We start from the raw sequence: 24,661 nt of genomic DNA, 5'->3' as shown, positions 1-24,661 counted from the left end.
CGCCTTGCCGTCAAAGACCGCCAGCACGGTGGCATCGACCGAGCGATCCGAGTACTTGTGCTCGTCAATGGTCTTGGCCACGCCGCGCTCGTTGAGCTGCGCAATGGTGTGCACGTCCAGCTCCACCTTGGTCACGCTGGCGCCGCCCTTCTTCTGCTTGGAGATCTCGCGCGACTGCTGGCGCGAGCGCTCAAACGCAGCCTCGTCGACGCTCAGCCCGCTCTCCTCGGCCATGATGCGCGTGAGGTCAACGGGGAAGCCGAACGTGTCGTACAGGCGCCAGACGCTAGCGCCGGGGATCAGCTTGGCGCCCTCGGGCATCTTGGCCACGGTCTGCTCGAACAGCCGCTCGCCGCGGTCCAGCGTGCGCGCAAAGCTCACCTCCTCCTCGCACAGAATTGCCTTGATGGTGTCGGTGTTCTTGCAGATCTCGGGGAACGCTTCGCCCATGTTCTCGGTGACAGTGTCCACCAACCGCGCAAAGAAGCTGCCGAGCTCGACGTTGAACTTTCTGCGCGCGTAGCGGGCGCCGCGCCGCAGGATACGCCGCAGCACGTAGCCGCGCCCGTCGTTAGACGGCACACCGCCGTCGGCGATGGCGAAAGTCAGCGTGCGGATGTGGTCGGCGATGACGCGGTACGCCATGTCGATGCCGTCCGTGTCGTCGGCGCCGACGTTGCCCGTGTATGGCCGCGCGCCAGTCAGCTCCTGGATCGTCGCAAACGTCGGCATGAAGACGTCGGTGTCGTAGTTGGACCGCTTGTCCTGCAGCACTGAACCAGGCGCTCAAGGCCCATGCCCGTATCAATGTGCTTGCTGGGCAGCGTGCGCAGCAAGCCGTCGGCCTCGCGGTTGAACTCCATAAACACAAGGTTCCAGATCTCGAGCACATCGGGGTCGTCCAGGTTCACCATCGGCCCGGCGTCGCGCCCGCCAATGCGGTCGTAGTGGATCTCGCTGCAGGGGCCACAGGGGCCGACCTCACCCATCTCCCAAAAGTTCTCCTTTGAGCCGAAGGGCAGGATGCGGCTCTCGGGGAGTCCAAGGTCGAGCCAGTACTGCTTGGCATCGGTGTCAACGGGCAGGCCGTCTGCCTCGCTGCCGCCAAAGTACGTCACGTAGAGGCGCTCGGGGTCCAGGCTGTACACGTTTGTCAGCAGATCCCACGCGTAGCCAATGGCCTCTTTCTTGAAGTAGTTGCCGAACGACCAGTTGCCCAGCATCTCGAAGAACGTGTGGTGGTACACGTCCTTTCCGACATCGTCGAGATCGTTGTGCTTGCCGCCTATAAAACAGTAGAAAAGGCGGTTGAAGAGGCGCCGCGTGACTTAGTACTTGGAAATGAAAACAGACAGCAATCAGGAAAACAATGCACGAGGATGGTTGCAGATTGGAGCAAAAACGTGAGTCACTCTGAAACGAATGATTTCGCTCTTTTTTCCAGCGCAAAAAAACAAAATTTAAAGGGCCGAGAAAAGGGGATAGAACGGCATGTATGCGTGGGCGCTGCAAACAAGACCAGAGACATCTATCTTGCGCAGATCGTACCGAGATAACAGCACCAGCAAAAAATACGTCTCGCCACTCTGCCGCTCGACGGAGGATAAAAGGACTGAAAGGCGCATTCTCCGGAAAATAAAAATAACAGATGGCTGGCGATAACAATCACCAAGGCAAACATAGGCCGGCAGCAGTATAGTCTGCCAGACATCAATGCAAAAAACAATGTAATGTTCCGCTCACATTCTTGCCAAATGGCTTTTTTGTGTAGACGGTGCAGTAAGCGATGGAATGAAAAAACAACAAGCACAGTACGGTAAAAATCCATTATTTTTGAAAAGACTTACCGGCACGGATGCACTTTTGGCTGTTGCAAGCGCGGGTGAGCTTGGCAAAGTCAGATGCAGGATCCACGGTTCCCTGGAAGATTGGCTTGTACTGGTTCATACCAGCGTTGGCAAACAGCAGGGTCGGGTCGTCGTGGGGCACCGTCGGCGATGACGGTACGAATTTATGGCCCTGCGACTCGAAGTACTCGATGAACGTATCACGGACCTTGCGTCCAGTCCACTCGGTGTTGGTCATGGTTGGAGAGGGTAGGAAGAAAAAGGTATTAAAAGCTTTGAGGAGGGGTTTTCAAAAGAAAATGATGAGGATGAGAAAAGATAAAAACAATAAAAGGGATCGGATTTTGGTTTGGATAAAAAATGAATCGCTCGTGTACACAGCTGCGTGTGCCTTTTTATACTTTGGGCGTCACTGGGCACTAAAATTTTTTGTTGCTTTCACCGCGTCTGATGGAAACTAAGCGTAGAATAAACGTGTATGATTGGATGGTCCAGCATTCTCTTTTCCTTGATGGCCAATCAGCAGCTGAAAAAATCAAATCACGATCTGTGCTGGTGGGCATTTGCGTCGCTTGGTTTGGACTGGACTGGGACGGATTTCATGCAAAAAAATGTATGCTGCGTAAGTTGCTGCGCATAAAAAATTTCGATTTTATTCTTTCTGGCATATCAGCCCAATTTTATTGTTTTAAAAAAATTGCACTGCATAATACTGTAGGGAAATATATATAGAGATCAAAAAATTCCGCCACGAATATAAAAAAACTTGTCATTATCGTTCAATCTCTTTTCTCTTCCATTATTTCTATTATTTAAATTCTATCATCCTCTGATAAATTTCGACATGAGCACGCCTTTGACATTCCAAAATCTGCCCTGGCACATTATCGAGTCGGTTATTGACTTTCATATTAGCTCTTTTAATTGTATACACAATGCTGACAAAACTCTTGCGACAGCTATTCTCCACAGCTGCCACAACTGGCGCTCCATTTTTATAAATAAAACTTGCAGCGTTGTTCAGTTAGACTTTCAAAAATCTACTTCCTTTTTATTTTCGTTTCCTAATTGGCCCAAGGCCTCAACCACCCGGATATTCTGACAGGTCGTTCTGTAAGGACCGTTGATATCAATATTGGTCTAGGAGTTCTAAACATGGACGGCGGGGTGCTTGCTCAATTCTTGCAATTACCACTCACAGACGTTGTTTTCCCAGCCGCCCTCACGCTCCGCTTTGCCGCACGCTGCGCTTGTACTTTTTTAATACGCGAGCCTATTAATCCAGCTGCTGCCATGCAGAATGTCATTGTAATCTTGCGCAAGTTTAGGCAGATGGCACTGACTATCCAGCAAGTTGAAATAGCATGGCCTGAATTCTTCTATCAGTATACCAGCGGGCAATCCGGCGAATTACTCAGTCAGATCGCAGAGGAGCTGCATCGGGGAGTAAGCGGAATTTCCATTCAGCACAATTGCAGCCTATTTTGTATTGGTACCCTAGAACCCCTTGGTCAATTGTGCCTAAATCAATTGGCGTTTGGCGAAAGCAGCAATCCCGTGTGGATTGTTGAATGCATTCAGCGGAATGCAGCATCGCTGAAAATCCTTTCTTTAGGATGTTTGGATATACAGATGGCAACCGCACTGTTACGCAATGTCCAGGAAGCCCTCATCGTTTATCAATGCTTGGAGTTTTTTGAGTTTATATGCAGAAGCTACACGGATGTATCGATTATATCGAGATTATCAGCAGCTGCGGCGGCGACGCAACCCACAGATACGACTGTCTACTTCCCCGCACTAAAATACTACAAATTCAGTGGTCCTTATCCGTTTGTTGACGATGCTCTGTTCAGAGGCAACAGCCGCACGCTAGAGAGACTGGATATCAACATCACCTCTGAGTTTATTGACATTGCAGACAAATGTTGCATTTTTACAGATAACAAATTCCCAAGCGTCCAGTAAATTGGTCTAACATATGTTGGTCCATATCTTATTACCGAGAGATACCTGGAAACGAGATTTCGGGAGTTTGTTCTTCAGATTTTACCAGCACTCGGCGCTTCAACTCGGATCCATACATTTAAGCTTTTTGCAGATGTGACAAGGATATAACGTTCAAATGTATACGGGAACTCTGTCTTGAACTGTTTGCAAGTCATAGAATTCCCACAGTGTCACTAAATTTTGCGGACATTGTTTCCATTATGCGACATGCGCCTTATATTCAAAAGCTGCGTTGCTTGCCAATAGATGTTGCTCCCAGTATCGACGGAATTGGCGACAACAAGATTTGGTGTTATGTCAATAGCATTAGCGGCACTTTTGGCAAGCATTTCCGTTGGTTGGCGCTTGACAGTAGATGCTGGATAGTGTCAATAATAGGGCTAAATCCATTGCACTTATTGCCATTGCTTGTCCGCAGTTTGCAAAATTGGATATTAATGAGTTTGTTAGAAAACATTAATAGGTTGGCGGGTTATAAATATTTATCCAGGTTTGCGGACAGTATAAAGTCGTTGGCAGTTTAGTTTTTTGTTACTTTTTATTTTTTGGATTTATATATTTACAATATTTGCATACAAGGGCTTGTTCAAAACATATTTTTTTACAATGGATAATGAATAATGAATAATAAAATCTAAATTTTGTGGTTCAATAGATAATTTTTATTAATTAGATTGTGTAGAATGACCAGCTGTGGTTGTTCATATCTTCTATGATATACCCAAATATTTTAATTTACTTTTTATATTGATACACCCAAAAAACAGCTGATACATTTATAAGAAAGTTATCAAGTGAACAGTTTGTCAATTTGCGTAATATTAATATATTAAAATAAATTAATATACATTTCCTAGTTCGAAGATTTTGACTTGCTCGAGCTGCCCGCAATGCTGCTCGAGTTGCTCACACAATCTGACCATTTTGATTCAGACATAATATCTTCAGCAATTTGGCCATCGACAAATGCGTAAGTAAAACTGGGAGCAAAGTATAGCCAACATGGCAACTGCCCACGCCATATACGTCAAATGTTTTTCTCCTTTGGTAAAAAAACAGCTGGTAAAGCACTTTGACAGCGGATAATTGTTTTAGTAAATAATATCGACCGGGTTGCCAAAGTAATCTTTGTAATCGCCGTTGACAGTGGCAGGCTCCTCAACCCAACAATAAAGCCTATTCAGCGCAGGAAGGTGCTCAAGCAAGTCCAAAATGTCTTTAAAAGACAAATTTCCCGCAAAGGTGAGCCGCTGAATGCTGCTGGTCCATGGGGCTGCTGTCTGCATGCCACTATGAAACATTTATTTTTCAAAGTTGCCGATAAGCATGAGCGTGTGTACAAACTGTGCCGAATCGAAGAGCTTGCTTGCAAATCGAGTTGCTTTGGCTTCTGGTAATACCACAGCCGCATTTCTGATCCAGTTATACAACTTTATATGGCGCAATAGCGGCAGCTTGTTTGCAAAAAAAGCCATTTTGTTCAAACCTTGTAACTGAATCAACACTAAGGCCCAACAAAAGCTACCCGAGCGTGCTGCTGATTCCTTAAACGCGTGTCGGCATGATCAAAGTAATCAAGGCAATAAATATTTAACCGTCGGAAATGCAACTGTTTGATCAGCATCAGACATGGAGAAGTGTGATTCCTATAATGCAGATGATAAGTTTTTCGAGGAGTGGATAAACGATGGCACGGCCAGAATCGTCGCTGCAAAGATCGCTAATCTTTTGGTCATCTTTCAAACGCACCTCGAGCGACTGCAGCGTGCCTGCGTTCCGACGAATGAGCTCAACAAAGCGGGTGGTCGCGTTGTGAATCCTCGTACTTTCTGTCTGTGAGCCCATCTCCCACTCTGATCCCACATCATATTGTTGCACACCGCATGACCATTTAATGGACACTTGGCTCACTGACTGGCACAAATCGATGCTGAACCTGCCCAAGAGATGGTTGTTGGCCATGTCATAACCATCTGCGTAATGTGGATCAATGCTATGGATTGCAACGCCACGCACCGCTGGAACCATCCGCTTGATATCTGGGCAAACTCGCTCGCACCAAGTTCAATAAGATTTGCGCTGACAGAACGACTATCCCTATAGCTGGGTAAAACAACCTTTAATGCAATGGCATTTGGAAAAAAACTGGGCTGGCTAGACCTGTTGATCAGATGCTTTGCTCGAGGCCATCTGCATTCGGCCAGTGCATACAACTACAACCCTTTTCACAAGATGGGTAATCCGAAGCGTCGGAGTACAGGCTAACTTAGGCTAGCGTTTAAAGGACATATCGCTCACTGTACCATCAAAAAGCACTCCATGGTGACTTCACGCCAGAGACCTTCCAAAATGACCGCTCGCCAAATATCGCTACACTGCATAAGAGCACCAGCTGCCATATCCTCGCTTTTTCATTAATGTCACCAATATAAATAACATTGGCAAGGTTGAAAAGATACTTGACAATTGAATTGACAACCTCACGAGGAAGAACTTGAAATTATGACAAGTTGGAATTGGAATACATTTTTTAGAAAAAAATTAATAGAGGAAAGATAACCCAATGCCAAAACGTGCAAGGAAAATTTCTGATTTGCACCTAAAAGGCATGGTAATCCATGACAACCAGGCAATATCGTTTTTTGCTACATTTGATTTAATTTCACTAGATCAATTGCACGTCAGCCAATAAAGTAGATACATGCATAGAAGTGGTGCTATCCTCAACCAAAAATGTGGCTGTAGTTTCGGTGGTTGTACATGTTTCGGTAAGCCTCCGTCGCATAACCGCTTCCTATACTGTGGTATTGGTTGTATTGGTCGTGTAGTGCTGTATTCCAGTTTCATAGTCACCAAAGAATTCTGAAATCACTGGGTATGCAGGACCGTAATTGGCAATAGTCATTTTCTTTCCAGTGTATGATCCAGGTGGGCCCTTGATAGAAATTCGCCACAGTTGTTGTAGAACTCGCGATTGCCAACCGCATTAACCCAAGTCCAAGCAAAAATGGCGTTGCTGGTTCCAGGAAGACCCGCGGGCAGAGTAAATGTGTACGCGCGAACAGCATCGACGCCTCCAGCTTTGGGCGCAGCCGTGTAAAAGCAATAACGTAGTACCTGGTGAACCACAACATATGTGCTGCCGCCATCATATGACAACGAAAATTCGCAATGACCGCCACTATGAGTGGCCCCACCAGAATTAAACAAAACAGTAACCGGCTGACCAGCGGCCCATGTCTCTGTGGCTTGGGGCCACGGCGTGGTATGCTTGCATAAGGGTTCCAAGATCTGCCATTACTACCAATGGCACTGTTCAGATCGTAGTCAATGATTTTGCCAGTGGGAAGTGCTGGTTTGGTAGCACACTTGGAGGAATAGCGGGGGCAGGGCGCAACCAGCTCCATATGGCCAAGTGCGGCGGCTGCAGCAATGGCAAGCACTAAAATAAATTTTGGTAGCATGTTTAGTTGTTGAGATTTAGTATTCAGAGTTTAAAACAAGTCTGGAAATAAGATAGGTAGATATTGTAAATATATATATATATGTGAATAAAAAGTTAAAAATTAAAAGTGCAATGCATTACAGTTGTTTAATAAATAAATACATACAAATAGTTGAGCGTATTTTATTAAAAATGCAAATGTCAAATTCCTCAGTCATTGCTAGTCGCAACAAACCAATCAGTGTCACTTGTACGCATATTTATTATATAAAGTTTAAAAATGTAAAAATTTTGTATATCTACGGACATATGCACACACTGGTGAATCCCATTTCGGCCCGTATAGACAGGCGTGAATAGCGGCTAATTATATACCTTTTCTAACACGTAAAAATCATTCACCTTTTTATACTACAATTTTCCAGTGTTAGTTTCACGTGTTAATTCGAATTTTCTTTTGCATTGATACTTTATTTGCAAATGCATTAAGAATTGCATATACTAACAGACACTGCATGCAAAATTTTTTTTGTCAGCACAATACGCCCAAACTGTATATCCGTTCAAATCACATGCGCTTTTGGTAAAATTTAATAAACGTACGTCACTTGGTCCAAATTTGCCGGACACACTGTACGAGTTGTAATACCATATGGCAGGCCACCCAAAATAAACGACCAGTATCCATTCAGCTGGGCAACTCCAGCAATAGTGTAATTGGAGCTTGTTACGTCGTCATAATATTTGGATGAAAGCGCATCGAGCATTGTGTCTGTGTCCGTGTTCCCCTGGCCAGCAACCCAGTACAGTGGGCTAATTCTGGGGGCTTTCTTTTTAATTGTTCATCGATTTTGCGTGGCTCGCCAACAAAATAATGACCCAGCGCATCCATGAGCTTGACTTGCTCTTTGGCTTCGTCGCTCAGTGCCTTGTGTACAGCCAATGGTCTGCGGCCGGCTTTGACGCGCTCCGTGTTGATAGAGCATAGGATACGCGGGAGGTTTACGCCGTTTACAATACTTTCTGGTACATAAGGAGTGGCATAAGTCGGGCATGTATCGATAACCTGTGGGACCTGACTCACCCGTTGGCCAAAACTATGGTGTATATCCCGTTAGCATAATACAGGCCAATGGCGTCCAGAGATGAGATAATTAGCTTGTTATAGATCCTTGACACAATGGCATTGATGTAAGCATCGTCCGAAGTGTACCGGTACATGACTTGATAGCTCGCCGATACGGTCGAGCCCAGGGGTGCAATCATGTTGTTGTAAAGTATGTCAAAGTTGGACGACAAATTGCATTGTTGTTGTAGTTTTGATGAAGAAGCTCGGCTACACCCGAAAGGGTGCCATGGAGGAATACGGGGTCAAAGCCCTGGGTATCACGGACAATGTTATCCGACAAAGGATTTCCTTAATGTTTCCCTGGTTTGCTGCTCGGACAGGCGGGGGTGATTTGGAGCTATCTAGCGAGTCCAAAGAACCGAAGGCGCGGTGGCAGCGGATGCCAGGAGCGCTAGCCCGAGAGATGCAAAAAATCGAATTGCAAATTTCATGGTAAAATAACAAACAAATACGCTATTTTAATAATAAGAGTAAAACTAAAAAGGTTTTCAACCATTACCAAATAAAAAAGTTGTGGTAAAACGTTTTTTATAGCTACGCATAATTATGCAGTAAAAACAAGCAATGTTTGATGTCTATAAAGTAGACAGTTAGCAAGATATTATTGAAACTGTGGATATATTAATTAATATTATTCTGCAAGGCGTGGTGCCCGCGCTTTTTTTTACAGATGCAATGTAAGGTTACATACAATTCCAAAATCTGTGCAAGCAAACATAATAAATAAGTTGACTATATTGCTCCAATATATCTAGATTCTCTTTGAAAATTTGTATTTTAAATTGATTAACTGAAAGACAAAACACGGCCACAAATATATTTCTAGAATATAAATCTGACACCTCGTTTACGAGATATTTTGATCCTTTAAATTATAAATGATTATAGGATTTCGGGTAGAAAACTTATGTATACAAATTAGATACAATATACATGTTATGATATATTAACGCATGATAGCGTAATGGATTTATATAAAAAATTAAAAATTAAAAAAAAACCTACCTCGTCTGTTCTCTCGCCGGACGAGTAGATGTGCCCGTATGACGATACGAGGAAAACACATTAGTGGCAAATTCCTCATTATCCGACTCATACATCTCCGTATACGGCACCACACGCGCGTCTCTCTGCCTACCAGTCATTTTAGTCTCCGGCTCCAAATCCATTTCCTCGTCATCCATCTCATCATCGCTCATCGCTGGCCAATCCTCTGGAACCTCCTGCATATGCACTGAGGGCGCATGTGGAATTCCCCTCAGCTGCTCTCCAATGTGTGCAAACACCTTGTCCAGGTACTCCTTCGTATTGGCATTGTCCATATTGCTAGCCGGCACGTCTAGGCGGAACTCAGGCCCGTAAAAGTCATAGTAGTCGTTGTACGGCAAAACCGGATCCAGCTCCATGTCCAGCAATACCGAAGTCTCGTACGCCCATGTGCGTGCAACATTGCGAATCGTATACCCGCCACCGCCAAGGCAGAACAGTGGCACATTGAACGACTTCATAAACTCAACACAAGCCGCGTGGCCCTTCATGCTGAGATTAAAGCAGCCGATGCGGTCTCCTGAAAGCGAGTCTGTGCCGCACTGCATGACAATTGCGCCGGGTCGGAACCTCTCCATGACCATGCGCATGACGGGCTGGAACAGGTTCTTGTAGCTCTCGTCATCAATCCCATCCCGCAGCGGCACGTTCACCGCGTACCCTTTGCCCTTGGACAAGCCAATATCGTTGAGGTTGCCGGTGCCTGGGAAAAAATCACCATGCTTATGGAAGCTCACAGACATGACGCGGTCGGTTGTGTAGAACGCCTCCTCGACACCATCCCCGTGATGCACATCAATGTCCAAGTACATTACACGCTGATTATACTTTAGCAGCTCCAAAATAGCTAGCACAATATCATTGATGTAGCAAAACCCTGAGGCCGACCCTTTTTTCGCATGGTGCAAGCCGCCTGCCCAATTGATGACCACGTCTGAATCACCATGGTTAATGCGCTTGGCTCCGGCTATCGACCCGCCAGCCGAAATCGAGCTGAACTCGAACACGCCGTCAAACGCCGGACAGTCGTCGCCGCTCAGGTACAGGTGGGTGTGGTCTGAGTGCTGTTCGGCAATTTCTGGTGTTACGCGCGAGAGAAAGTCGACGTAGTCGTCGGAGTGGAAGCGCGTCATTTGGCGGGCGCTGGCGCGCGGAGGCCGGATGACGGTCATTTTCTTGTCGAGCTCGTAGGCGGCCACAAGGCTGTGGGCCATGCGCATGCGGAAGGGCTTCATCGGGTGGTTGTACCCGTAGTTGTAGTTGCCGACCTCCTCATCGTAGTAGTATGTAATGCGCTTGCTGAGCGCCATTGTGTAAAGTGCGGGAATTTGGCTTTGGCTTTGGCTTGGAAAATGAACAAAAAAGAGTGAATTTGGGTTGGTGTTTTTTAAGCGGAGTAAAAGTGCAGGAATGAGAAGGGAACAAATAAATATATGTGGCTTTGAAAAATAAAAAGTAAAAAATAAACAAACGAAGCGAAAAAAAAAAGAGAAAAGCTGGGTGGGAGAGTGGGCAGCCATCGGCCTCACGCACTAAATAAAAAACCAGGGAGGGAGGAGAGGGAGCATGCATGTATGCCAGAGGAGAGCTTTCTTGATCCCCAAGCCTTACGAAATCGAGCTGTGGCCCAAGCTCTCGTTTGCAGGCGTCCTGTGGTCAGAAAAGTTCGGCTTGAGCTCATACACAGCGACAACAGGCGTGTCCTTCATCTGCATCCACTCGCCTCTGAACGCCAAAAAGTACACCGTGCTAGCAGTCTCGTCATCATCGAAAAAGTTCCTCGGAAAAAGCAGCGTCAAACTGCGCACACTGCCGAATTTGGCCGTTCTGGCCGAGTACTCGACGGGCTGCCGCGCGCCCCTCGCCAGGCTAAACTCCTGCGTGGCTGTGGCCTCCCTGACATTGTCGAAATCCAGGTCGTCGCGGTTCGCGAATACGCGCAGTTCACTCGGAGCCGAGTCGCTGGACCCGCCCCACAGGATGATGGACTTGAGCTTGATCATTCCGGAAAATGGCACGTACACTAGGAGCTCGGGGTCGTCTTCACAACTTTCGACGAAATGCTGCGTATCTAGCCGCTGGTGCCACGGTTTGAACACTTGCTGGATGGCGCCGGGTGTGCTCTCGTTGAGGCAACGCACGTGTTCTAGGAGAACCTTGCTGAAGAGCGAGTCGGCCATGCCTGTGTCGGGCTCGGCGTCGTGGCTGTGGTCATGGCCGTGGCCGTGGCTGTGGCCGTGATCATGGCTGTGGTCGTGGGAATGAGGGTGCTCGGGTGGTAGTCGTCGTCAGTCGCCTCGTTTGGCAGTTCATTGCTTTCGTCGTCTAAGTTTATCCGTATGTAAATGCAACACTGGGTCCAGGTTCAAAATGAGTGGGTTAGGAAGGATTCAATTCAATTGAAATTTCAAGAGCACAAAAGGGATTGAGGCGTGAGCTCATAACCCCCGACCAAGCCTTTGGGTTGCTTACCTCAAAACAACACTTGATTTGGCGATTTATTGCTCATTCATTTTTTCTGTGAAGGCTTTGATCAAGCACAGGCAAAATCACGCGGCGGATTTCCAGCCCGATGAACGACGTAATCGTCTGCGACACGAATCAAGGAACAGAAAGCAAGGCTTTCTGCTTTTTTAATTTTAATTTTCTTATATTATCTCGTTTCTTTTTTCAATTGCACTCTTTACTTTCTCTACATTCAGTACTGACAAGAAAACAAACCACTACCGACTCCACAAATGCGCATGCTATCTCGCACCCTGCACCTTTTGCGCCAGTCTAGCACGCCCAGCTCGGTGCTGGCCATGCGCAGCTACAGAACGCCGCTTGGACTGGGCAACTGGAACGGCCAGCCTCCATCCGCCCCCACCAGCTCCCTCGTCCCCATCGTCATCGAACAGTCCCCACGGGGTGAGCGCTCCTTTGACATATTCTCGCGACTGCTCAAGGAGCGCATAATAATGCTCAATGGGCCAGTGAACGACTCCATGTCCTCGGTCGTTGTCGCACAGCTTCTGTTTCTCGAAGCCGAGGATCCCGAAAAGCCCATCTCCATGTACATAAACAGCCCCGGCGGCAGCGTCACCGCCGGGCTGGCGATTTACGATACAATGCAGTATATCCAGTGCCCGATTTCCACGTTGTGTACGGGCCAGGCGTGCTCGATGGGCTCGTTGCTGTTGACTGCGGGGTCGAAGGGACAGAGATTTTCGCTGCCGCATTCGTCCGTCATGGTGCACCAGCCGAGTGGTGGGGCAGAGGGCCAGGCCTCGGACATTGCTATTCATGCGAGGGAGATTCTGAAGACTAGGGAGAGGCTGAATCGCATTTACTCGAGGCATACAGGCCAGGGCTTGGATGTTATTGAGCATGCGATGGAGAGGGATAACTTTATGACGCCTGAGGAGGCCCTGGCCTTTGGGCTTATCGACAAGGTGCTAGAGAAGCGCGTGCCGGAGAGTACCCCCGACGCCCCTCCGTCCCCTCCTTCTGCTGCACCGCCGAAGCAGTGATTGTTTTGGGTAGGAGGGCCGAGCACACACCCTTGTTGAAGACAGCTTGGCAATGCATTTTACTATAATTTTCTGAAGCAAATGGTTTCTAGCAAGCATCGGAGCATTTGCGCCAAAATTAAACTTCAAGTAGCTTTTTTGTCCCCTTTCCTCCTTCGTTCGCAAACACACTGGGTTACCAAGTTTCTGGTAATTTTTTGTAAAGGGTCTTCAATGTGTTCACAAGGAAAATGCATGATGAAATTCAACAAGGCCCGTGAGAAGAAAAAGTGCATGAGAAAGGCGGATCCTTTGCAGATTTTGGGCCCAAGCATGGTGCAAAAATCGCTACACGGTGCGCCGCGTGACAATGCCATTAAAAGTGTTTTTTACCAATACAAACATATTTTTGACAAACTTTTCAATAGGCCAAATTAAAGAAACTAAAAAGCACCAGTGTTTGCAAAACTGGCACAAATTAATTCATTTTCTAGAAGCCGACAATAAAAACAGGTTGGTTTGGTTCCTTTTGGCCGAGATAAGATGAGTAAAAAATTCAAGTTTATAACCGAATTCTTATTCGAAAGAAATATATGCATTGGAAATTGAGCATGTGCCATTTGAAAAAGACGAGAAGAATAAACAACGCGGATGTTTATTTTTCTAATTTATTTGCAGCAATTCCATCATGTGGTCAAAGCGGAACATGCATTTGTCATCTGGCCTTATACATTTTGTTTTAGTCGGAAATAAAATAAAAAGTATTCGTTGCTTCTGTTTGCTAAAGACATTTTTTTACCTTTTTAAAAATAAAGTGAGCAAAATGTCTTATAATTGATCGACATATTTGCTGCGCTAAAAGGTGTGAAAAATGTGCGAAAATGTGAAAAATATGCAATGGGTAAAAAAATATCAAGACAAGAGATAATATGTCAGCATTGTTTAAAAATGACGCAAAAAAGACAATGCCCTAGTCCTGATAGTATACACACATTTTCCTGGGTATTTTTAACCACATGTGATAGCAAATATCAACGCGAATAAATACAACCGTATAAATACAATCTCTCATCTCTCTTCTAAATAAATGTCTGAGCTTCAGTACAATCTAATCTCTCATCTCTACATTTACATATAAATTATACTAGCTTAGCTTTATTTCAAGCTTTTTAAAATAACTTTTTTGCTTAACACAACTGCAAACATTTATTAAAATGAGAAGCACCGATGTTCCATTCAACCAAATCTTGGTACCCTCACCACAGGTACAGGCAACCCAGTCCAGAAGAACCAGACCTCGCAAACCGCCGGCTACTACGGCCCCGTGCTGCTCCAAGACTTCCATTTAATTGACAAGCTGGCTCACTTTGACCGCGAGCGCATTCCCGAGCGTGTCGTCCATGCCAAGGGAGCCGGTGCGCACGGCTACTTTGAGGTGACAAAGGACATTAGTCACCTGACGTGCGCCAAGTTCCTCAGCGAGGTCGGCAAGCGCACACCCATCTTTACCCGCTTCTCGACTGTCGGCGGTGAGCTAGGCTCGGCGGACACTGCTCGCGACCCGCGCGGTTTTGCTGTCAAGTTCTACACCGAGGAGGGCAACTGGGATATGGTTGGAAACAACACGCCGATCTTTTTCATCCGCGACCCGATCAAGTTCCCTGACTTTATCCACACGCAGAAGCGCGATCCGAGAACCCATTTGAAGAATCCCGATATGCAGTGGGATTTCTGGTCGTATGTTCCTGAGGCACTGCACCAGGTCATGATTTTGTTTACTAACCGCGGCACTCCTGACGGATACCGCCATATGCACGGGTACGCAAGCCATACGCTCAAACTGGTCAAGGAGGATGGCTCCTTCCACTACGTCAAGTGGCATTTCCGCACAGACCAGGGTATTAAGAACTTTAGCGCTGCTGAGGCTGCCAAACTCGAGGGCTCCAACCCAGACTATGCCACCCAGGATCTGTTTGAGGCTATTGAGCGCGGTGATCATCCATCCTGGACCGTCTATCTCCAGATTCTGACCGAGGAGGAAGCACTGAACTACAAGTACAATATCTTTGACGTTACCAAGGTTATTAGCAAAAAGGACTTCCCGCTGCAGGAGGTCGGCCGCATTGTATTGGACCGCAATCCCGAAAACTACTTTGCTGAGGTCGAGCAGGCTGCCTTTTCGCCCTCGCACATGGTGCCGGGCATTGCGCCGTCGCCAGATCGCATGCTGCAGGGCCGCCTGTTCAGCTACCCTGACACCCAGCGCCACCGCCTGGGCCCCAACTACCTGCAGCTCCCAATTAACAGTTCTTTGTTGCCCATTCGCAACCACCAGCGCGATGGACCTATGGTTTTCGGCACCAACGGTGGTCGCCAGCCTAACTACGAGCCCAACTCGTTTGGTGGCCCGCAGGAAAACAACGCTGTCAGGGAGATTGACTCTCAGTCTAAGCTTGAGGGCCTTGTTGGGCGTCACAGCTATGAGCTCACAGATGTGGACTTTGAGCAGCCGCGCGCGCTGTTCAACCTGCTGAGTGCAAGCGAGCAGCAGGATCTTATTGACAACATTGCTGGAAATATTTCCAAGGCACAGCTCGTGTTCCAGCGCAGGATTGTGCCGCACCTGAAGCGTATTGACCAGGATTACGGCTCGCGTGTTGAGGCGGTTCTCAAGAAGGCAAATCCGGACTACTAATTTTATTTTTGACTTTATTATCAATCAATAATTCTTAACTTACAAGTTTATTTTTTAGATGGTGCAGGTAGAATATGTTTGTAAATGCATGTCATTTGCTGTTGGACAAATGAAGGCAAAGAGAAAATATACTAATCAATTACATTCTTGTCGATTTTGGAAAACGGTAAGCAAAAATGGTGCGTGTATTTATAGTATCTATTAAATGAACAAAGACAATTGACAATTACCAATGTATTATTGCGTATGCTCAAGATTCCATCTGTAGATGTATACACAAGTTTGTGTGCATTCACTATATACAAAAAAAAAGAAAATTAAAGATTAATTATATAATAGCGTACGCAAAAAAATTCCTCCAAAAAATCATAAGGATACTCGTCTAGGGCTTTATTAGTCCTATGTTGTCAAATAACCTGGGCATCCAATATGCAAACGTGTTCATTACATGTCGATGTAATAATATATAAATTAAGTTTTTGTTTGTCGACAAAATGACACAGTTGCAACATAGAAAACAAAAAGATTTTATGTGCAACGACAAACCTAATCATCAAGCCCCAAAAAGATTCTCTCGCGCGTGCCCACTACCCTAGGGCTCTGTATACGTTGTAAATAAGCATAAATGTTTTTTCTTAGCCGGAATCAACAGTCACTCACACATGGTTGGTGGCCAAGACATACTGTACAAGTTTAGCGAGCAGCGCAGCGACTTTATTATTTTTCCCCCGAAATATTCGGCATTCGTGTTCAGCGTTATTCGAAGGGATACAGCTTGTTATACAAAGTGCAACCTTTCCATTCCAACCTCCAATACTGGCTATTCCATGACATAACCCGTTGTTAAAATTTTCAGTTGAATCACTTTCAGTTGGCGGCGACTTTTACGCAAGACAAATGGACACTGGTACATTAAGCCAGAACTCACAGCAAGCAGACAGCACACCCACCGACAATCCAGAAAAACACCTTGAGCTCCGACCTGACTGAACGTAGCAAAAGTGGATTATCAAAGTAAAGTGTTGCTATTATTGGTACATGTGCGTCGGTAGGCGGAGTATTGATTTGTTGGCGTGTTGCTAAGGAATATCAATATGAAAGATTGCAATTTTACTCCGAGTTACAACGCCAACAAACTTGGCTGTAACTTTATTGCACTAGTTTCTAGCAGCGCGCAACTAATTGAGCAGGCAGAAACATTTGGGTTTAATACGGCTTTTGTTGAAAAGTGCTAATACTGTAATACACTAATTAATTCCTCTATTTTATAAACTCGTCTGTCCGACTAATATTCTTCAGCAAATGGTCGTGTTGCGCAGCCTAAAGACATGGAAGTGGATGTCGAGGTTGAGAATCGTGAAACAAGTTTTCATATTCATGACGATTAATAGGGTATTAATTGGATCATGCAGGCGTAGATTAGAGAGGTATAATAATGATGCCCAGTCATGCTCCCCATTTTTTAATCCACACGCGTGAGTGCACACACAAAAACTACAATATTGATTTGTTAAGATACCAGTCTGCTTGCAGAAGAACCAGCTCTCGCCAATGGAGCGCACAATTGGCAATGGACACAGCAAAGGCAATGAGATACATATATAGGATGAGGCCAGCCCTAGCTCTACTTTTAGTTCCTTTGATAATAAAACTATAACATACTTTTAACACTAGGCGACTAGTGCTCCCCTTAAATCAAAAAACCCTTAACACTAGAAAATTAGTTCTCCCCTCAAATCACAACAGTCGCAATATTTTTAAAAATTCACACATCTAAGGAAAAATCAAGCCATGTTAAAAATGTAAACCAAGCAATTAAACTAAAGCAGTTTATTATAAAGTTTACTAATAATAAGTCCTTCTATTCAAATATTTGACGTTTTGGAGTCGGTCAGCGTACTTGCCAAAATCACCATTTGCGTTTTTCCAAATTGGTCTGTAAATTAGATGGTAGTAGATACTGCCATCGATAAATGCGCGTGTAAACGTGGGGCATATAATGGCAACCAGTGCAATAACTGTCATAATATGACTAAGGCAACCTGTACCATTATTATTTATATACCAGGTGGTAAAGCACCTCCCGACCGGATAATTGTTTTGGTAAATGACATCGACCGGTTCGTCAAAGTAGTCGTCGTAACCGCCGGTGCCAATGGCCTGTCCGTTGATAGAACAATCAAGTTTCCGCAAGGCAGGAAGATGTTTAAGTAAGAGCACAATGTTTTCAAAAGACGCACCATCCCACATACTAACCAACCGAATGCTGCTGGTCCACGCTGTTGTCGACTGAATACTGGTATAAAACACGCTCTTATCAAAATAATTGGGGATTGAGATTTCGCGCACAAACTGTGCTGTATCAAGGATCTTGATTGCAAATCGCATTGCGTCGGCTGCTGGTATTCCAATGACATTATTATTGCCCACGTTGATCAGTATTAGTTTGCGCAGTTTCGGAAGCTTGTTCGTCGTAAAGATGCCGCTCTGTTCAAGCCTTCTAACGGTATCGGTGCTGAGCTCCAAAAACAGGTACTCAAGCGTGCTGCTGATTCCTTTAAACGCGTGATCGGCATGATCAAAGTAATCATGGGCAATAAGATATTTAAGCGTCGGAAATGCAACTGTTTGATCAGCATCAGACATGGAGAAGTATGAGTCCCTATGACTGTAGATGATAAGTTTTTCGAGGAGTGGATAAACGATGGCACAGCCAGAGTCGTCGCTGCAAAGATCGCTAATCTTTTGGTCATCTTTCAAACGCACATCGAGCGACTGCAGCGTGCCTGCGTTCCGACGAATGAGCTCAAACAAAGCGTGGTGGTCGCGTTGTGAATCCTCATACTTTCTGTCTGTAAGCCCATCTTCCCACTCTAATCCCACATCATATTGTTGCACACCGCATGACCATTTAATGGACACTTGGCTCACTGACTGGCACAAATCGATGCTGAACCTGCCCAAGAGATGGTCGTTGGCCATGTCATAACCATCTGCGTAATGTGGATCAATGCTGTGGATTGCAACGTCACGCACCGCTGGAACCATCCGCTTGATATTTTGTGCAAACTCGCTCGCACCAAGTTCAGTAAGATTTGCGCCGACAGAACGACTATCCCTGTAGTCAGGCAAAACAACCTTTAACCCAATGGCATTCGGAAAGAAAAAACTGGGCTGGCTAGACCTGCTGATTAGATGCTTTGCTCGAGGCCCATCTGCACTCGGCCCAGTGCATACAACTACAACAACCCTTTTCACAAGATGGGTAATCCGAAACGTTGGAGTACAGGCTAACTTAGGCCAGCGTTTAAAGGACATATCGCCCACTGTACCGTCAGAAAAGCACTCCATGGTGATTTCGCGGCAGAGACGCTCCATAATGACCGTGCGCCAAGCGTGGCAGCACCGAATGAGAGCAGCAGCTAGTTCATAATGAAAACCTGTGACCAGAATCGACTCATTTCTTGAATTGGCAGAGGGGAAAAGGTACAAGACAATTAAATTGACTATGTCAAGGGGAAGCGTTTGAAATTGCGACAAGTTGGAATTCATTTTTGAAAAACAAGTATAAAATAAAATATTATTAGTATTAGTTAGAGAAGTTCCAAAATTAAAAATTAAAAATATGCATTTAATAATGTTAAAATATTTTATGCTTGCGTAACATTGAAAAATCAACATTCTTTGATTTGGCAATTGAAGAATTGATTTTGGAAAAATAATTGCCCACCAAATTTCTGCAATGTGCTTAATCTGCGTGTGTCATGCCATGCTAGCATATAGTCATTGTCCCATCTTGTCGCACATGTTCAGAACTAGTGCCAAGTTCGGATCAAAACGCTGGTATTCGAATCATGAAAATGCATTTTTGCATAATTTACTCACAAAAAAATAGCTATCCCGTTTGGTAAAGCGATTTCTTTTAGTTATCAATAAAGCAATTTAATTGACCATTTTTATTTATTTAAAATATAAATATTTTTTGATATTGATATCAAGGAACTTGACCTGTTTAAGTCTCTCTTTGTGCAGCTCAAAGCCTTCGGGCACAACCGGGCATCTTGAAACGACCCGAAAATTACTAACAATTCGACTGTATGCAAATGAGTGCGTAAAGTTGGGGCAAAGTATAGCCACTAGTGCAACAAACCGCTCAACATTGAGGTTGTACTCATCGCCCTCACCCAAAATATTCCAGCTGCTAAAGCAATTCCCCAGCGGATAATGTGTATTGTAAATGACATCAACTGGGCTGTTGAAATAATCGCCTGCTTGATTATCGCTGTTGTCGTTGTTGCTGGTATGTGTCGACAATTCAATTTGGCTATGAAGTGCCTGCAGCGCGGGAAGGTGTTTAAGCAGGTGCAGTATGTCCGTAAAAGAAAACCCCGTGTGTGGTAAGATGAGTGACTGGATGCCGCTAGTCCATGCTGCCGACTGGATATCCGCACACAGTAGATGCTTGTCAAATCCTTTACGCAAAAGCACCAATGTGCGCACAGACGATTGTGCGGCTTTAAGGATGTTAATCGCAAAACGCGATGCGACGGCTTGCGATTCAGCATTATGACCCTCAATGATAGGAACAGTTAATGAAAAATGTCGGAGTCGCGGATACTTAACTGCAGCAAACGTGCCCCATTGATCATACACCCTTAGCGAACCTGTGTTAAGTGACATAGACAGGGACTCGAGCGTATCGTGGTTGCCTCTAAACATGTAGCTGTCGTTGTGAGTCAAGGAAAATGTTTTGATGATTTTGAGATTCGGGAACGGAACCACTCGATCGAGATCGGCCGGGTGAGAATCGGCAGGGCCAATAAAATCCGAAATAACAAGCTTCTCAAGCGCAGGATACACCATCGCGCGACCAGTGCAATCAAACAAAAGATCTCTGCGCTCTTGGAGGTTCCGCAAATGCAGCTCCAGTGACTGTAATGTGCCTGCGTTCTGGCGAATAAGTTCAAAGACGGCGCAATGATTGATTACTGCTATATGGTTGTAGCAACCCAGAGCAACCCACCACTCTGGTCTTAAATTGATTGACCATTTTAGAAAGGGCGAGTAAACAGATACTTGACTCACTCCTTGACACAAATCAAAGCAGAATCTACCCAAGAGATGGTCACCAGACTGCTGTTGATTGGCCCTGTAATGCGGATAGAGACTCTTGATTGCTATTTTGCTTATCTCTGGAACTATCTGTCTAATATCCTTGGCAAACTTGCTTGCCTTGCGTTCGCTCATATACGTGTCAGAGAATTTGTCATTTCTGCATTCAGTCAGTACGACAGTCAGCGTATGCGCATTCAGGAAAACGAGGTTTGGTTGGCGCGGCTTAATTATACGCAAGCTTTGTCTGTCGCTCAAGAATGGCCAATTGCACACAACCACGACGACCTTCTTCACAAGATGGTTGATCGGGAAGCTCGGTGCGCAGATTGGGTAGGGCCAAAATTTAAAATGCCAGCCTCCCGGTTTGCCGTCGGATAAATATTCCAAAGTGACTTCATGGCAGAGGCGCTCCAAAATTACTATGCGCCAGGCGTGGCAGCACTGCATGATCCCTGCCGATAATATAATCTCGTGGCTGTCGCCAACTTCATCGATCTTATCAAAATCGCGAGCTTCACTAAGATCAATAAGGTACGCCACAATTGAATTGATAATGTCGCAATGAAGTGTTTGAAATTGCGACAAATTAGAATGCATATTTGAAAATAAAAATAAAGTGAGAAAAAGATAAAGAGGGAAATTAACACTGTAGTCCAAAAAACAGCCTTTTTCTGTGAAATCACCATTAAAAAAACTTACTACGTCATGCATAAATGGATGAGCGAATAAATCAAGCCATTGTTGATTTTACGTTAAATAGCGTGTGGCTAACCTATTAAAACAAAACAATGAAATGTTCAAAAATATTTTATTAATATTAGCAGGGTTAGGATATATTTCACAAAATGAGCCAACATATGATGCAGCCCATATGTGTGTCGACTTTCTTGTCAAGATGATGATAAATAATTATTTTCGAAATATTGTTCAGGCGTACTGCTACTCTCACCCACCCACATCATTCAAACAACATCAACTAGTCTCCAGTAACAATTATTTTTCTATTAAAAAGAATGACAGGATTATCATCAAACATGTTTAGCAGTCACAAAGAGAACAAAATGCACTGGGAGCAAGGTGCAGTGCTAGACATAAGCTGGAGCAGCGACGGCAGTCTACTCACCGCAGCTGGCACAAAGGGACCACCACGGACATGGCGTCTGGAAAAGGGCGGGCACAAAGAAGGAGAGGAGCTCAAAGCCCTCGGTGCATCCATCGAGCGACTCTCTTGGTGCCCCTCTGCCCACCAAAGCTCCCTCCTTGCAGCGGCATCTTACGACCGCACCATATATCTCTGGGACCAGCGCCAATCTGCGGTTTCATACAAGCTCTTGACGAGCGGCGGCAATTCGGATATAAGCTGGAGTCCGACTGGGAGATTTCTGGCGACTATCAATCGGGACGACAATAAGGTGGAGTTTTTTGATATGGCGCAGAGAACAGTGTTTGTAAGCGCAGATGTAGAGGACGCGGTTTACTCGGTCAAGTGGGATCACAATGAAAGTATGGTTATGTTGGCGACGCAGCTGGGCACCGTTGAGGTGTATGAGTGGCCGGGGATGCGCCATATCACTAGGGTGGCGGCCCATGCGGCGTCGTGCAATTGCGTGACTATGGATGACCGCGGTGTCATGGCAACTGGTGGGGCGGATGCATTAGTGGAGCTGTGGAATATGGAGGACTTTTCTGTCACAAAAACTTTGGTGGCGCACGAGTCGCCGCTGCTTTTTGTCGATTTTAGTATGGATGGCCGGTTCCTGGCCAGCGCGTCGGATGACTTGGCGGTGCGCATCCATGAGGTGTTTTCGGGCGAACTGATGCATAGCTTGCCGGTTGATTCTCTGACCACAGCTCTGGAGTGGCATCCACGCAACCAAGCGCTGGCCTATGGCTCGGCAGGATCCGGGAAGGACTCGGCCAAGCCGGCAGTGACTATTTTCTTAAAATCATAAATTATATATATGTTTTTTTTTTTAAAAAAATTACATTGCTATCTATATATATATCAGTGGTTGTTTTGGACCGCAGATTTCAGCGACTTGACGGCGTCAATGAGGCCCCAAATGCAAGCGACGGCGCCCACGGCAGCCAGAATAAAGCATAAAAGGAGCTCGTATCTGGGAATCCGGTTCCAGCCAAATAGCTTGACATAGCAGAAGACAGGCACCAAGAAGAAAACCACCGTTGTCGATATGGCCGACACGAGATCAATGACTTCGCCGAAATAGGGAATTGCAATGGACACGGCAAGCAAAATGCCAATAGTCAGCGAGCGCATAAACAAGCGCCACAAAAACTCCTTCAACTTACCCATTTTCTCCTGCATAACACCAAAGACCAATTCAAGCTCAAGGTTGGCGGCGACCAGCATGACGGGCGCAGCACACACCACATGCAGGATAATAAGAATCGTGGCAGCGTTGACCACCGGTAGGTTGGGCAGGTTGTTGAGGATAGGGGACAAGGTTTGGTCTCCGTAGGCAAGGTATCCGGGTACTGCCGAGAGCAAGTAGGCGCCACACACGAGGGCATTGGCCAAGAACATCATCCACCCAAACTGCTTGGGCTTTTTCATATTACCCTCGATATGTGGGAAAGAAACAGCGCCAGCGTACATGAATGAAATCGAGGCCAATGCGGAGGGTATGCCGGCACCAATGATGAACGTGTGCTTGGGTGCAGAGTCAAAGCTAGGCAAATGGTACGACTCCGTATACGGGTGCTTGAGAGCAGTGACGGCCAGCACAATGACCGTGAACATAGCTGTGAGAACGCCAAACACGGACGAAACCGTGATCTCCTTCAGTGACTTGAGCAAGGTGAAGGGAACCCACATGACAAGGGCAATAATTGTCATGCTGATTTTCTTGTCCAGCGACACTCCGGCGTACCCCAGGAGCTTTGTGATCTGCGTGCCGCAAACGATGATCCATGAAACAACGGTTCCACAGCAGTACCAATAGGTGATAATGGTGGCAAACCAAAAGCCAGGCTTCCCATATGCTTCCTTGGCCACCAGGGCGAAACTGGAAATGCGACCACGGCTGGGCCTGGCGTACATGCAGCGGCGAAAGAGGACGCCAACGTACCAGCCGATGACTGCCATAAGGACAAAAAGAACGATGCCGAACCAGCCGCAGCGCTTGACTACGGAGGGCAGATTCATTGTGCCGGTGCCGATGCTGATGCACATGATGTTGAAGACCGCGCCGACCCAGTTGCCATTGCGCGAAATGGAATGTTGGTGGGGGTCCGCGTCTTCAGCCTGTGAGGATATGGAGGGCTTGGAGTGGGTATTGACGCTGGAAGAGTCCTCGCTCGGGGCGGACAACCCCTGTTTAGACGACATTATTGTTTTGTGGGATAGAGTATAAATTACAAATTAAGTATTAAAATAGGCTGGTTACTGGAGCAGCACTAGCAGCAGCAGAAGCAAGAGCTGTTACTGTATTGAAAATTTTAGATAGATGGATAGATTGATTGATTTGAGTTGGGTTGGGCTGGGTTGGGTTGGATTGGATTGGATTGGGTTGAGTTGAGTTGAGTTGACAGAAGAATGTAAGTGCAGCTGCTGTTAGGTGTCCATTGTTGTAGTATTTATATTGTGTGAGAATGTTATTTTTCAGTATGCAAAAAAAAATTTGTGTGCAAAAAAAATGGTTCTCGCTAAATATTAAAACATGCGAGTGTAAAAAAGAAGAGAAGAGAGTAACTATTGGGACTATTGCAAAAGTTGGACTGCCAATTGCGCCATCTGCCCATCGATTCATTACGCGCACATGCTTCATTTCCTCGGCTTTTTCATGCTAACAACTCGACAAGTTAAGAAGACGTTACGATTAGCAAATGGTAGGAGATCCCAATAAAGATTAACGGGAATAT

General features: G+C 45.8%; 11 protein-coding genes across 11 annotated transcripts; 4 read left to right on the top strand and 7 right to left on the bottom strand.

The window, feature by feature from the left end:
* The first annotated feature begins 2,841 nt into the window (after positions 1 to 2,841).
* Positions 2,842 to 3,936, top strand: BX661DRAFT_66652 (uncharacterized protein). Its single transcript, XM_051539387.1, has one exon. It carries the CDS (start codon positions 3,003 to 3,005, stop codon positions 3,813 to 3,815), a length of 813 nt encoding a protein of 270 aa, XP_051394311.1. The 5' UTR covers positions 2,842 to 3,002; the 3' UTR covers positions 3,816 to 3,936.
* Positions 3,937 to 6,758: 2,822 nt separating this feature from the next.
* Positions 6,759 to 7,321, bottom strand: BX661DRAFT_169026 (uncharacterized protein; the record flags this gene model as incomplete). The annotated part of the gene is made up of 2 exons (XM_051533485.1): positions 6,759 to 6,974; positions 7,085 to 7,321. The coding sequence occupies 2 exons, from the start codon at positions 7,319 to 7,321 to the stop codon at positions 6,759 to 6,761; spliced, it is 453 nt and encodes a 150-aa protein (XP_051394310.1).
* Positions 7,322 to 7,815: 494 nt separating this feature from the next.
* On the bottom strand, positions 7,816 to 8,891 carry BX661DRAFT_177812 (uncharacterized protein). The gene is made up of 3 exons (XM_051534733.1): positions 8,401 to 8,891; positions 8,171 to 8,377; positions 7,816 to 8,132 (listed from the first exon to the last, which is right to left on the bottom strand). The coding sequence occupies exons 1-3, from the start codon at positions 8,566 to 8,568 to the stop codon at positions 7,893 to 7,895; spliced, it is 615 nt and encodes a 204-aa protein (XP_051394309.1). The 5' UTR covers positions 8,569 to 8,891; the 3' UTR covers positions 7,816 to 7,892.
* Positions 8,892 to 9,095: 204 nt separating this feature from the next.
* On the bottom strand, positions 9,096 to 10,956 carry BX661DRAFT_209306 (histone deacetylase Clr6; the record flags this gene model as incomplete). Its single annotated transcript, XM_051538695.1, has 2 exons — positions 9,570 to 10,956; positions 9,096 to 9,133 (listed from the first exon to the last, which is right to left on the bottom strand). The coding sequence occupies exons 1-2, from the start codon at positions 10,786 to 10,788 to the stop codon at positions 9,096 to 9,098; spliced, it is 1,257 nt and encodes a 418-aa protein (XP_051394308.1). The 5' UTR covers positions 10,789 to 10,956.
* BX661DRAFT_177810 (galactose-binding domain-like protein) lies at positions 10,912 to 11,987 on the bottom strand (the record flags this gene model as incomplete). Its single annotated transcript, XM_051534732.1, has 2 exons — positions 10,912 to 11,748; positions 11,964 to 11,987. 2 exons carry the CDS (start codon positions 11,985 to 11,987, stop codon positions 11,086 to 11,088), a joined length of 687 nt encoding a protein of 228 aa, XP_051394307.1. The 3' UTR covers positions 10,912 to 11,085.
* A 295-nt stretch (positions 11,988 to 12,282) lies between these two features.
* Positions 12,283 to 12,990, top strand: BX661DRAFT_140451 (protease subunit of ATP-dependent Clp protease; the record flags this gene model as incomplete). The annotated part of the gene is made up of 1 exon (XM_051532842.1): positions 12,283 to 12,990. The coding sequence occupies one exon, from the start codon at positions 12,283 to 12,285 to the stop codon at positions 12,988 to 12,990; it is 708 nt and encodes a 235-aa protein (XP_051394306.1).
* A 1,193-nt stretch (positions 12,991 to 14,183) lies between these two features.
* BX661DRAFT_222700 (catalase) lies at positions 14,184 to 15,664 on the top strand (the record flags this gene model as incomplete). The annotated part of the gene is made up of 2 exons (XM_051538869.1): positions 14,184 to 14,219; positions 14,255 to 15,664. 2 exons carry the CDS (start codon positions 14,184 to 14,186, stop codon positions 15,662 to 15,664), a joined length of 1,446 nt encoding a protein of 481 aa, XP_051394305.1.
* Positions 15,665 to 17,499: 1,835 nt separating this feature from the next.
* BX661DRAFT_177804 (uncharacterized protein) lies at positions 17,500 to 19,242 on the bottom strand. The gene has a single exon (XM_051534731.1). The coding sequence runs from the start codon at positions 19,214 to 19,216 to the stop codon at positions 17,510 to 17,512; it is 1,707 nt and encodes a 568-aa protein (XP_051394304.1). The 5' UTR covers positions 19,217 to 19,242; the 3' UTR covers positions 17,500 to 17,509.
* A 373-nt stretch (positions 19,243 to 19,615) lies between these two features.
* Positions 19,616 to 21,431, bottom strand: BX661DRAFT_177803 (uncharacterized protein). The gene has a single exon (XM_051534730.1). It carries the CDS (start codon positions 21,374 to 21,376, stop codon positions 19,625 to 19,627), a length of 1,752 nt encoding a protein of 583 aa, XP_051394303.1. The 5' UTR covers positions 21,377 to 21,431; the 3' UTR covers positions 19,616 to 19,624.
* Positions 21,432 to 21,723: 292 nt separating this feature from the next.
* On the top strand, positions 21,724 to 22,784 carry BX661DRAFT_177802 (WD40-repeat-containing domain protein). The gene has a single exon (XM_051534729.1). The coding sequence runs from the start codon at positions 21,793 to 21,795 to the stop codon at positions 22,729 to 22,731; it is 939 nt and encodes a 312-aa protein (XP_051394302.1). The 5' UTR covers positions 21,724 to 21,792; the 3' UTR covers positions 22,732 to 22,784.
* On the bottom strand, positions 22,759 to 24,317 carry BX661DRAFT_217436 (transmembrane amino acid transporter protein-domain-containing protein). The gene has a single exon (XM_051538779.1). The coding sequence runs from the start codon at positions 24,126 to 24,128 to the stop codon at positions 22,785 to 22,787; it is 1,344 nt and encodes a 447-aa protein (XP_051394301.1). The 5' UTR covers positions 24,129 to 24,317; the 3' UTR covers positions 22,759 to 22,784.
* Positions 24,318 to 24,661: the final 344 nt, after the last annotated feature.

This window comes from Kickxella alabastrina, assembly GCF_025024165.1.
Source record: "Kickxella alabastrina strain RSA 675 chromosome Unknown BX661scaffold_3, whole genome shotgun sequence".
Taxonomy (NCBI): domain Eukaryota; kingdom Fungi; phylum Kickxellomycota; class Kickxellomycetes; order Kickxellales; family Kickxellaceae; genus Kickxella; species Kickxella alabastrina.
This window is presented reverse-complemented; position numbering and strand designations above follow the sequence as displayed.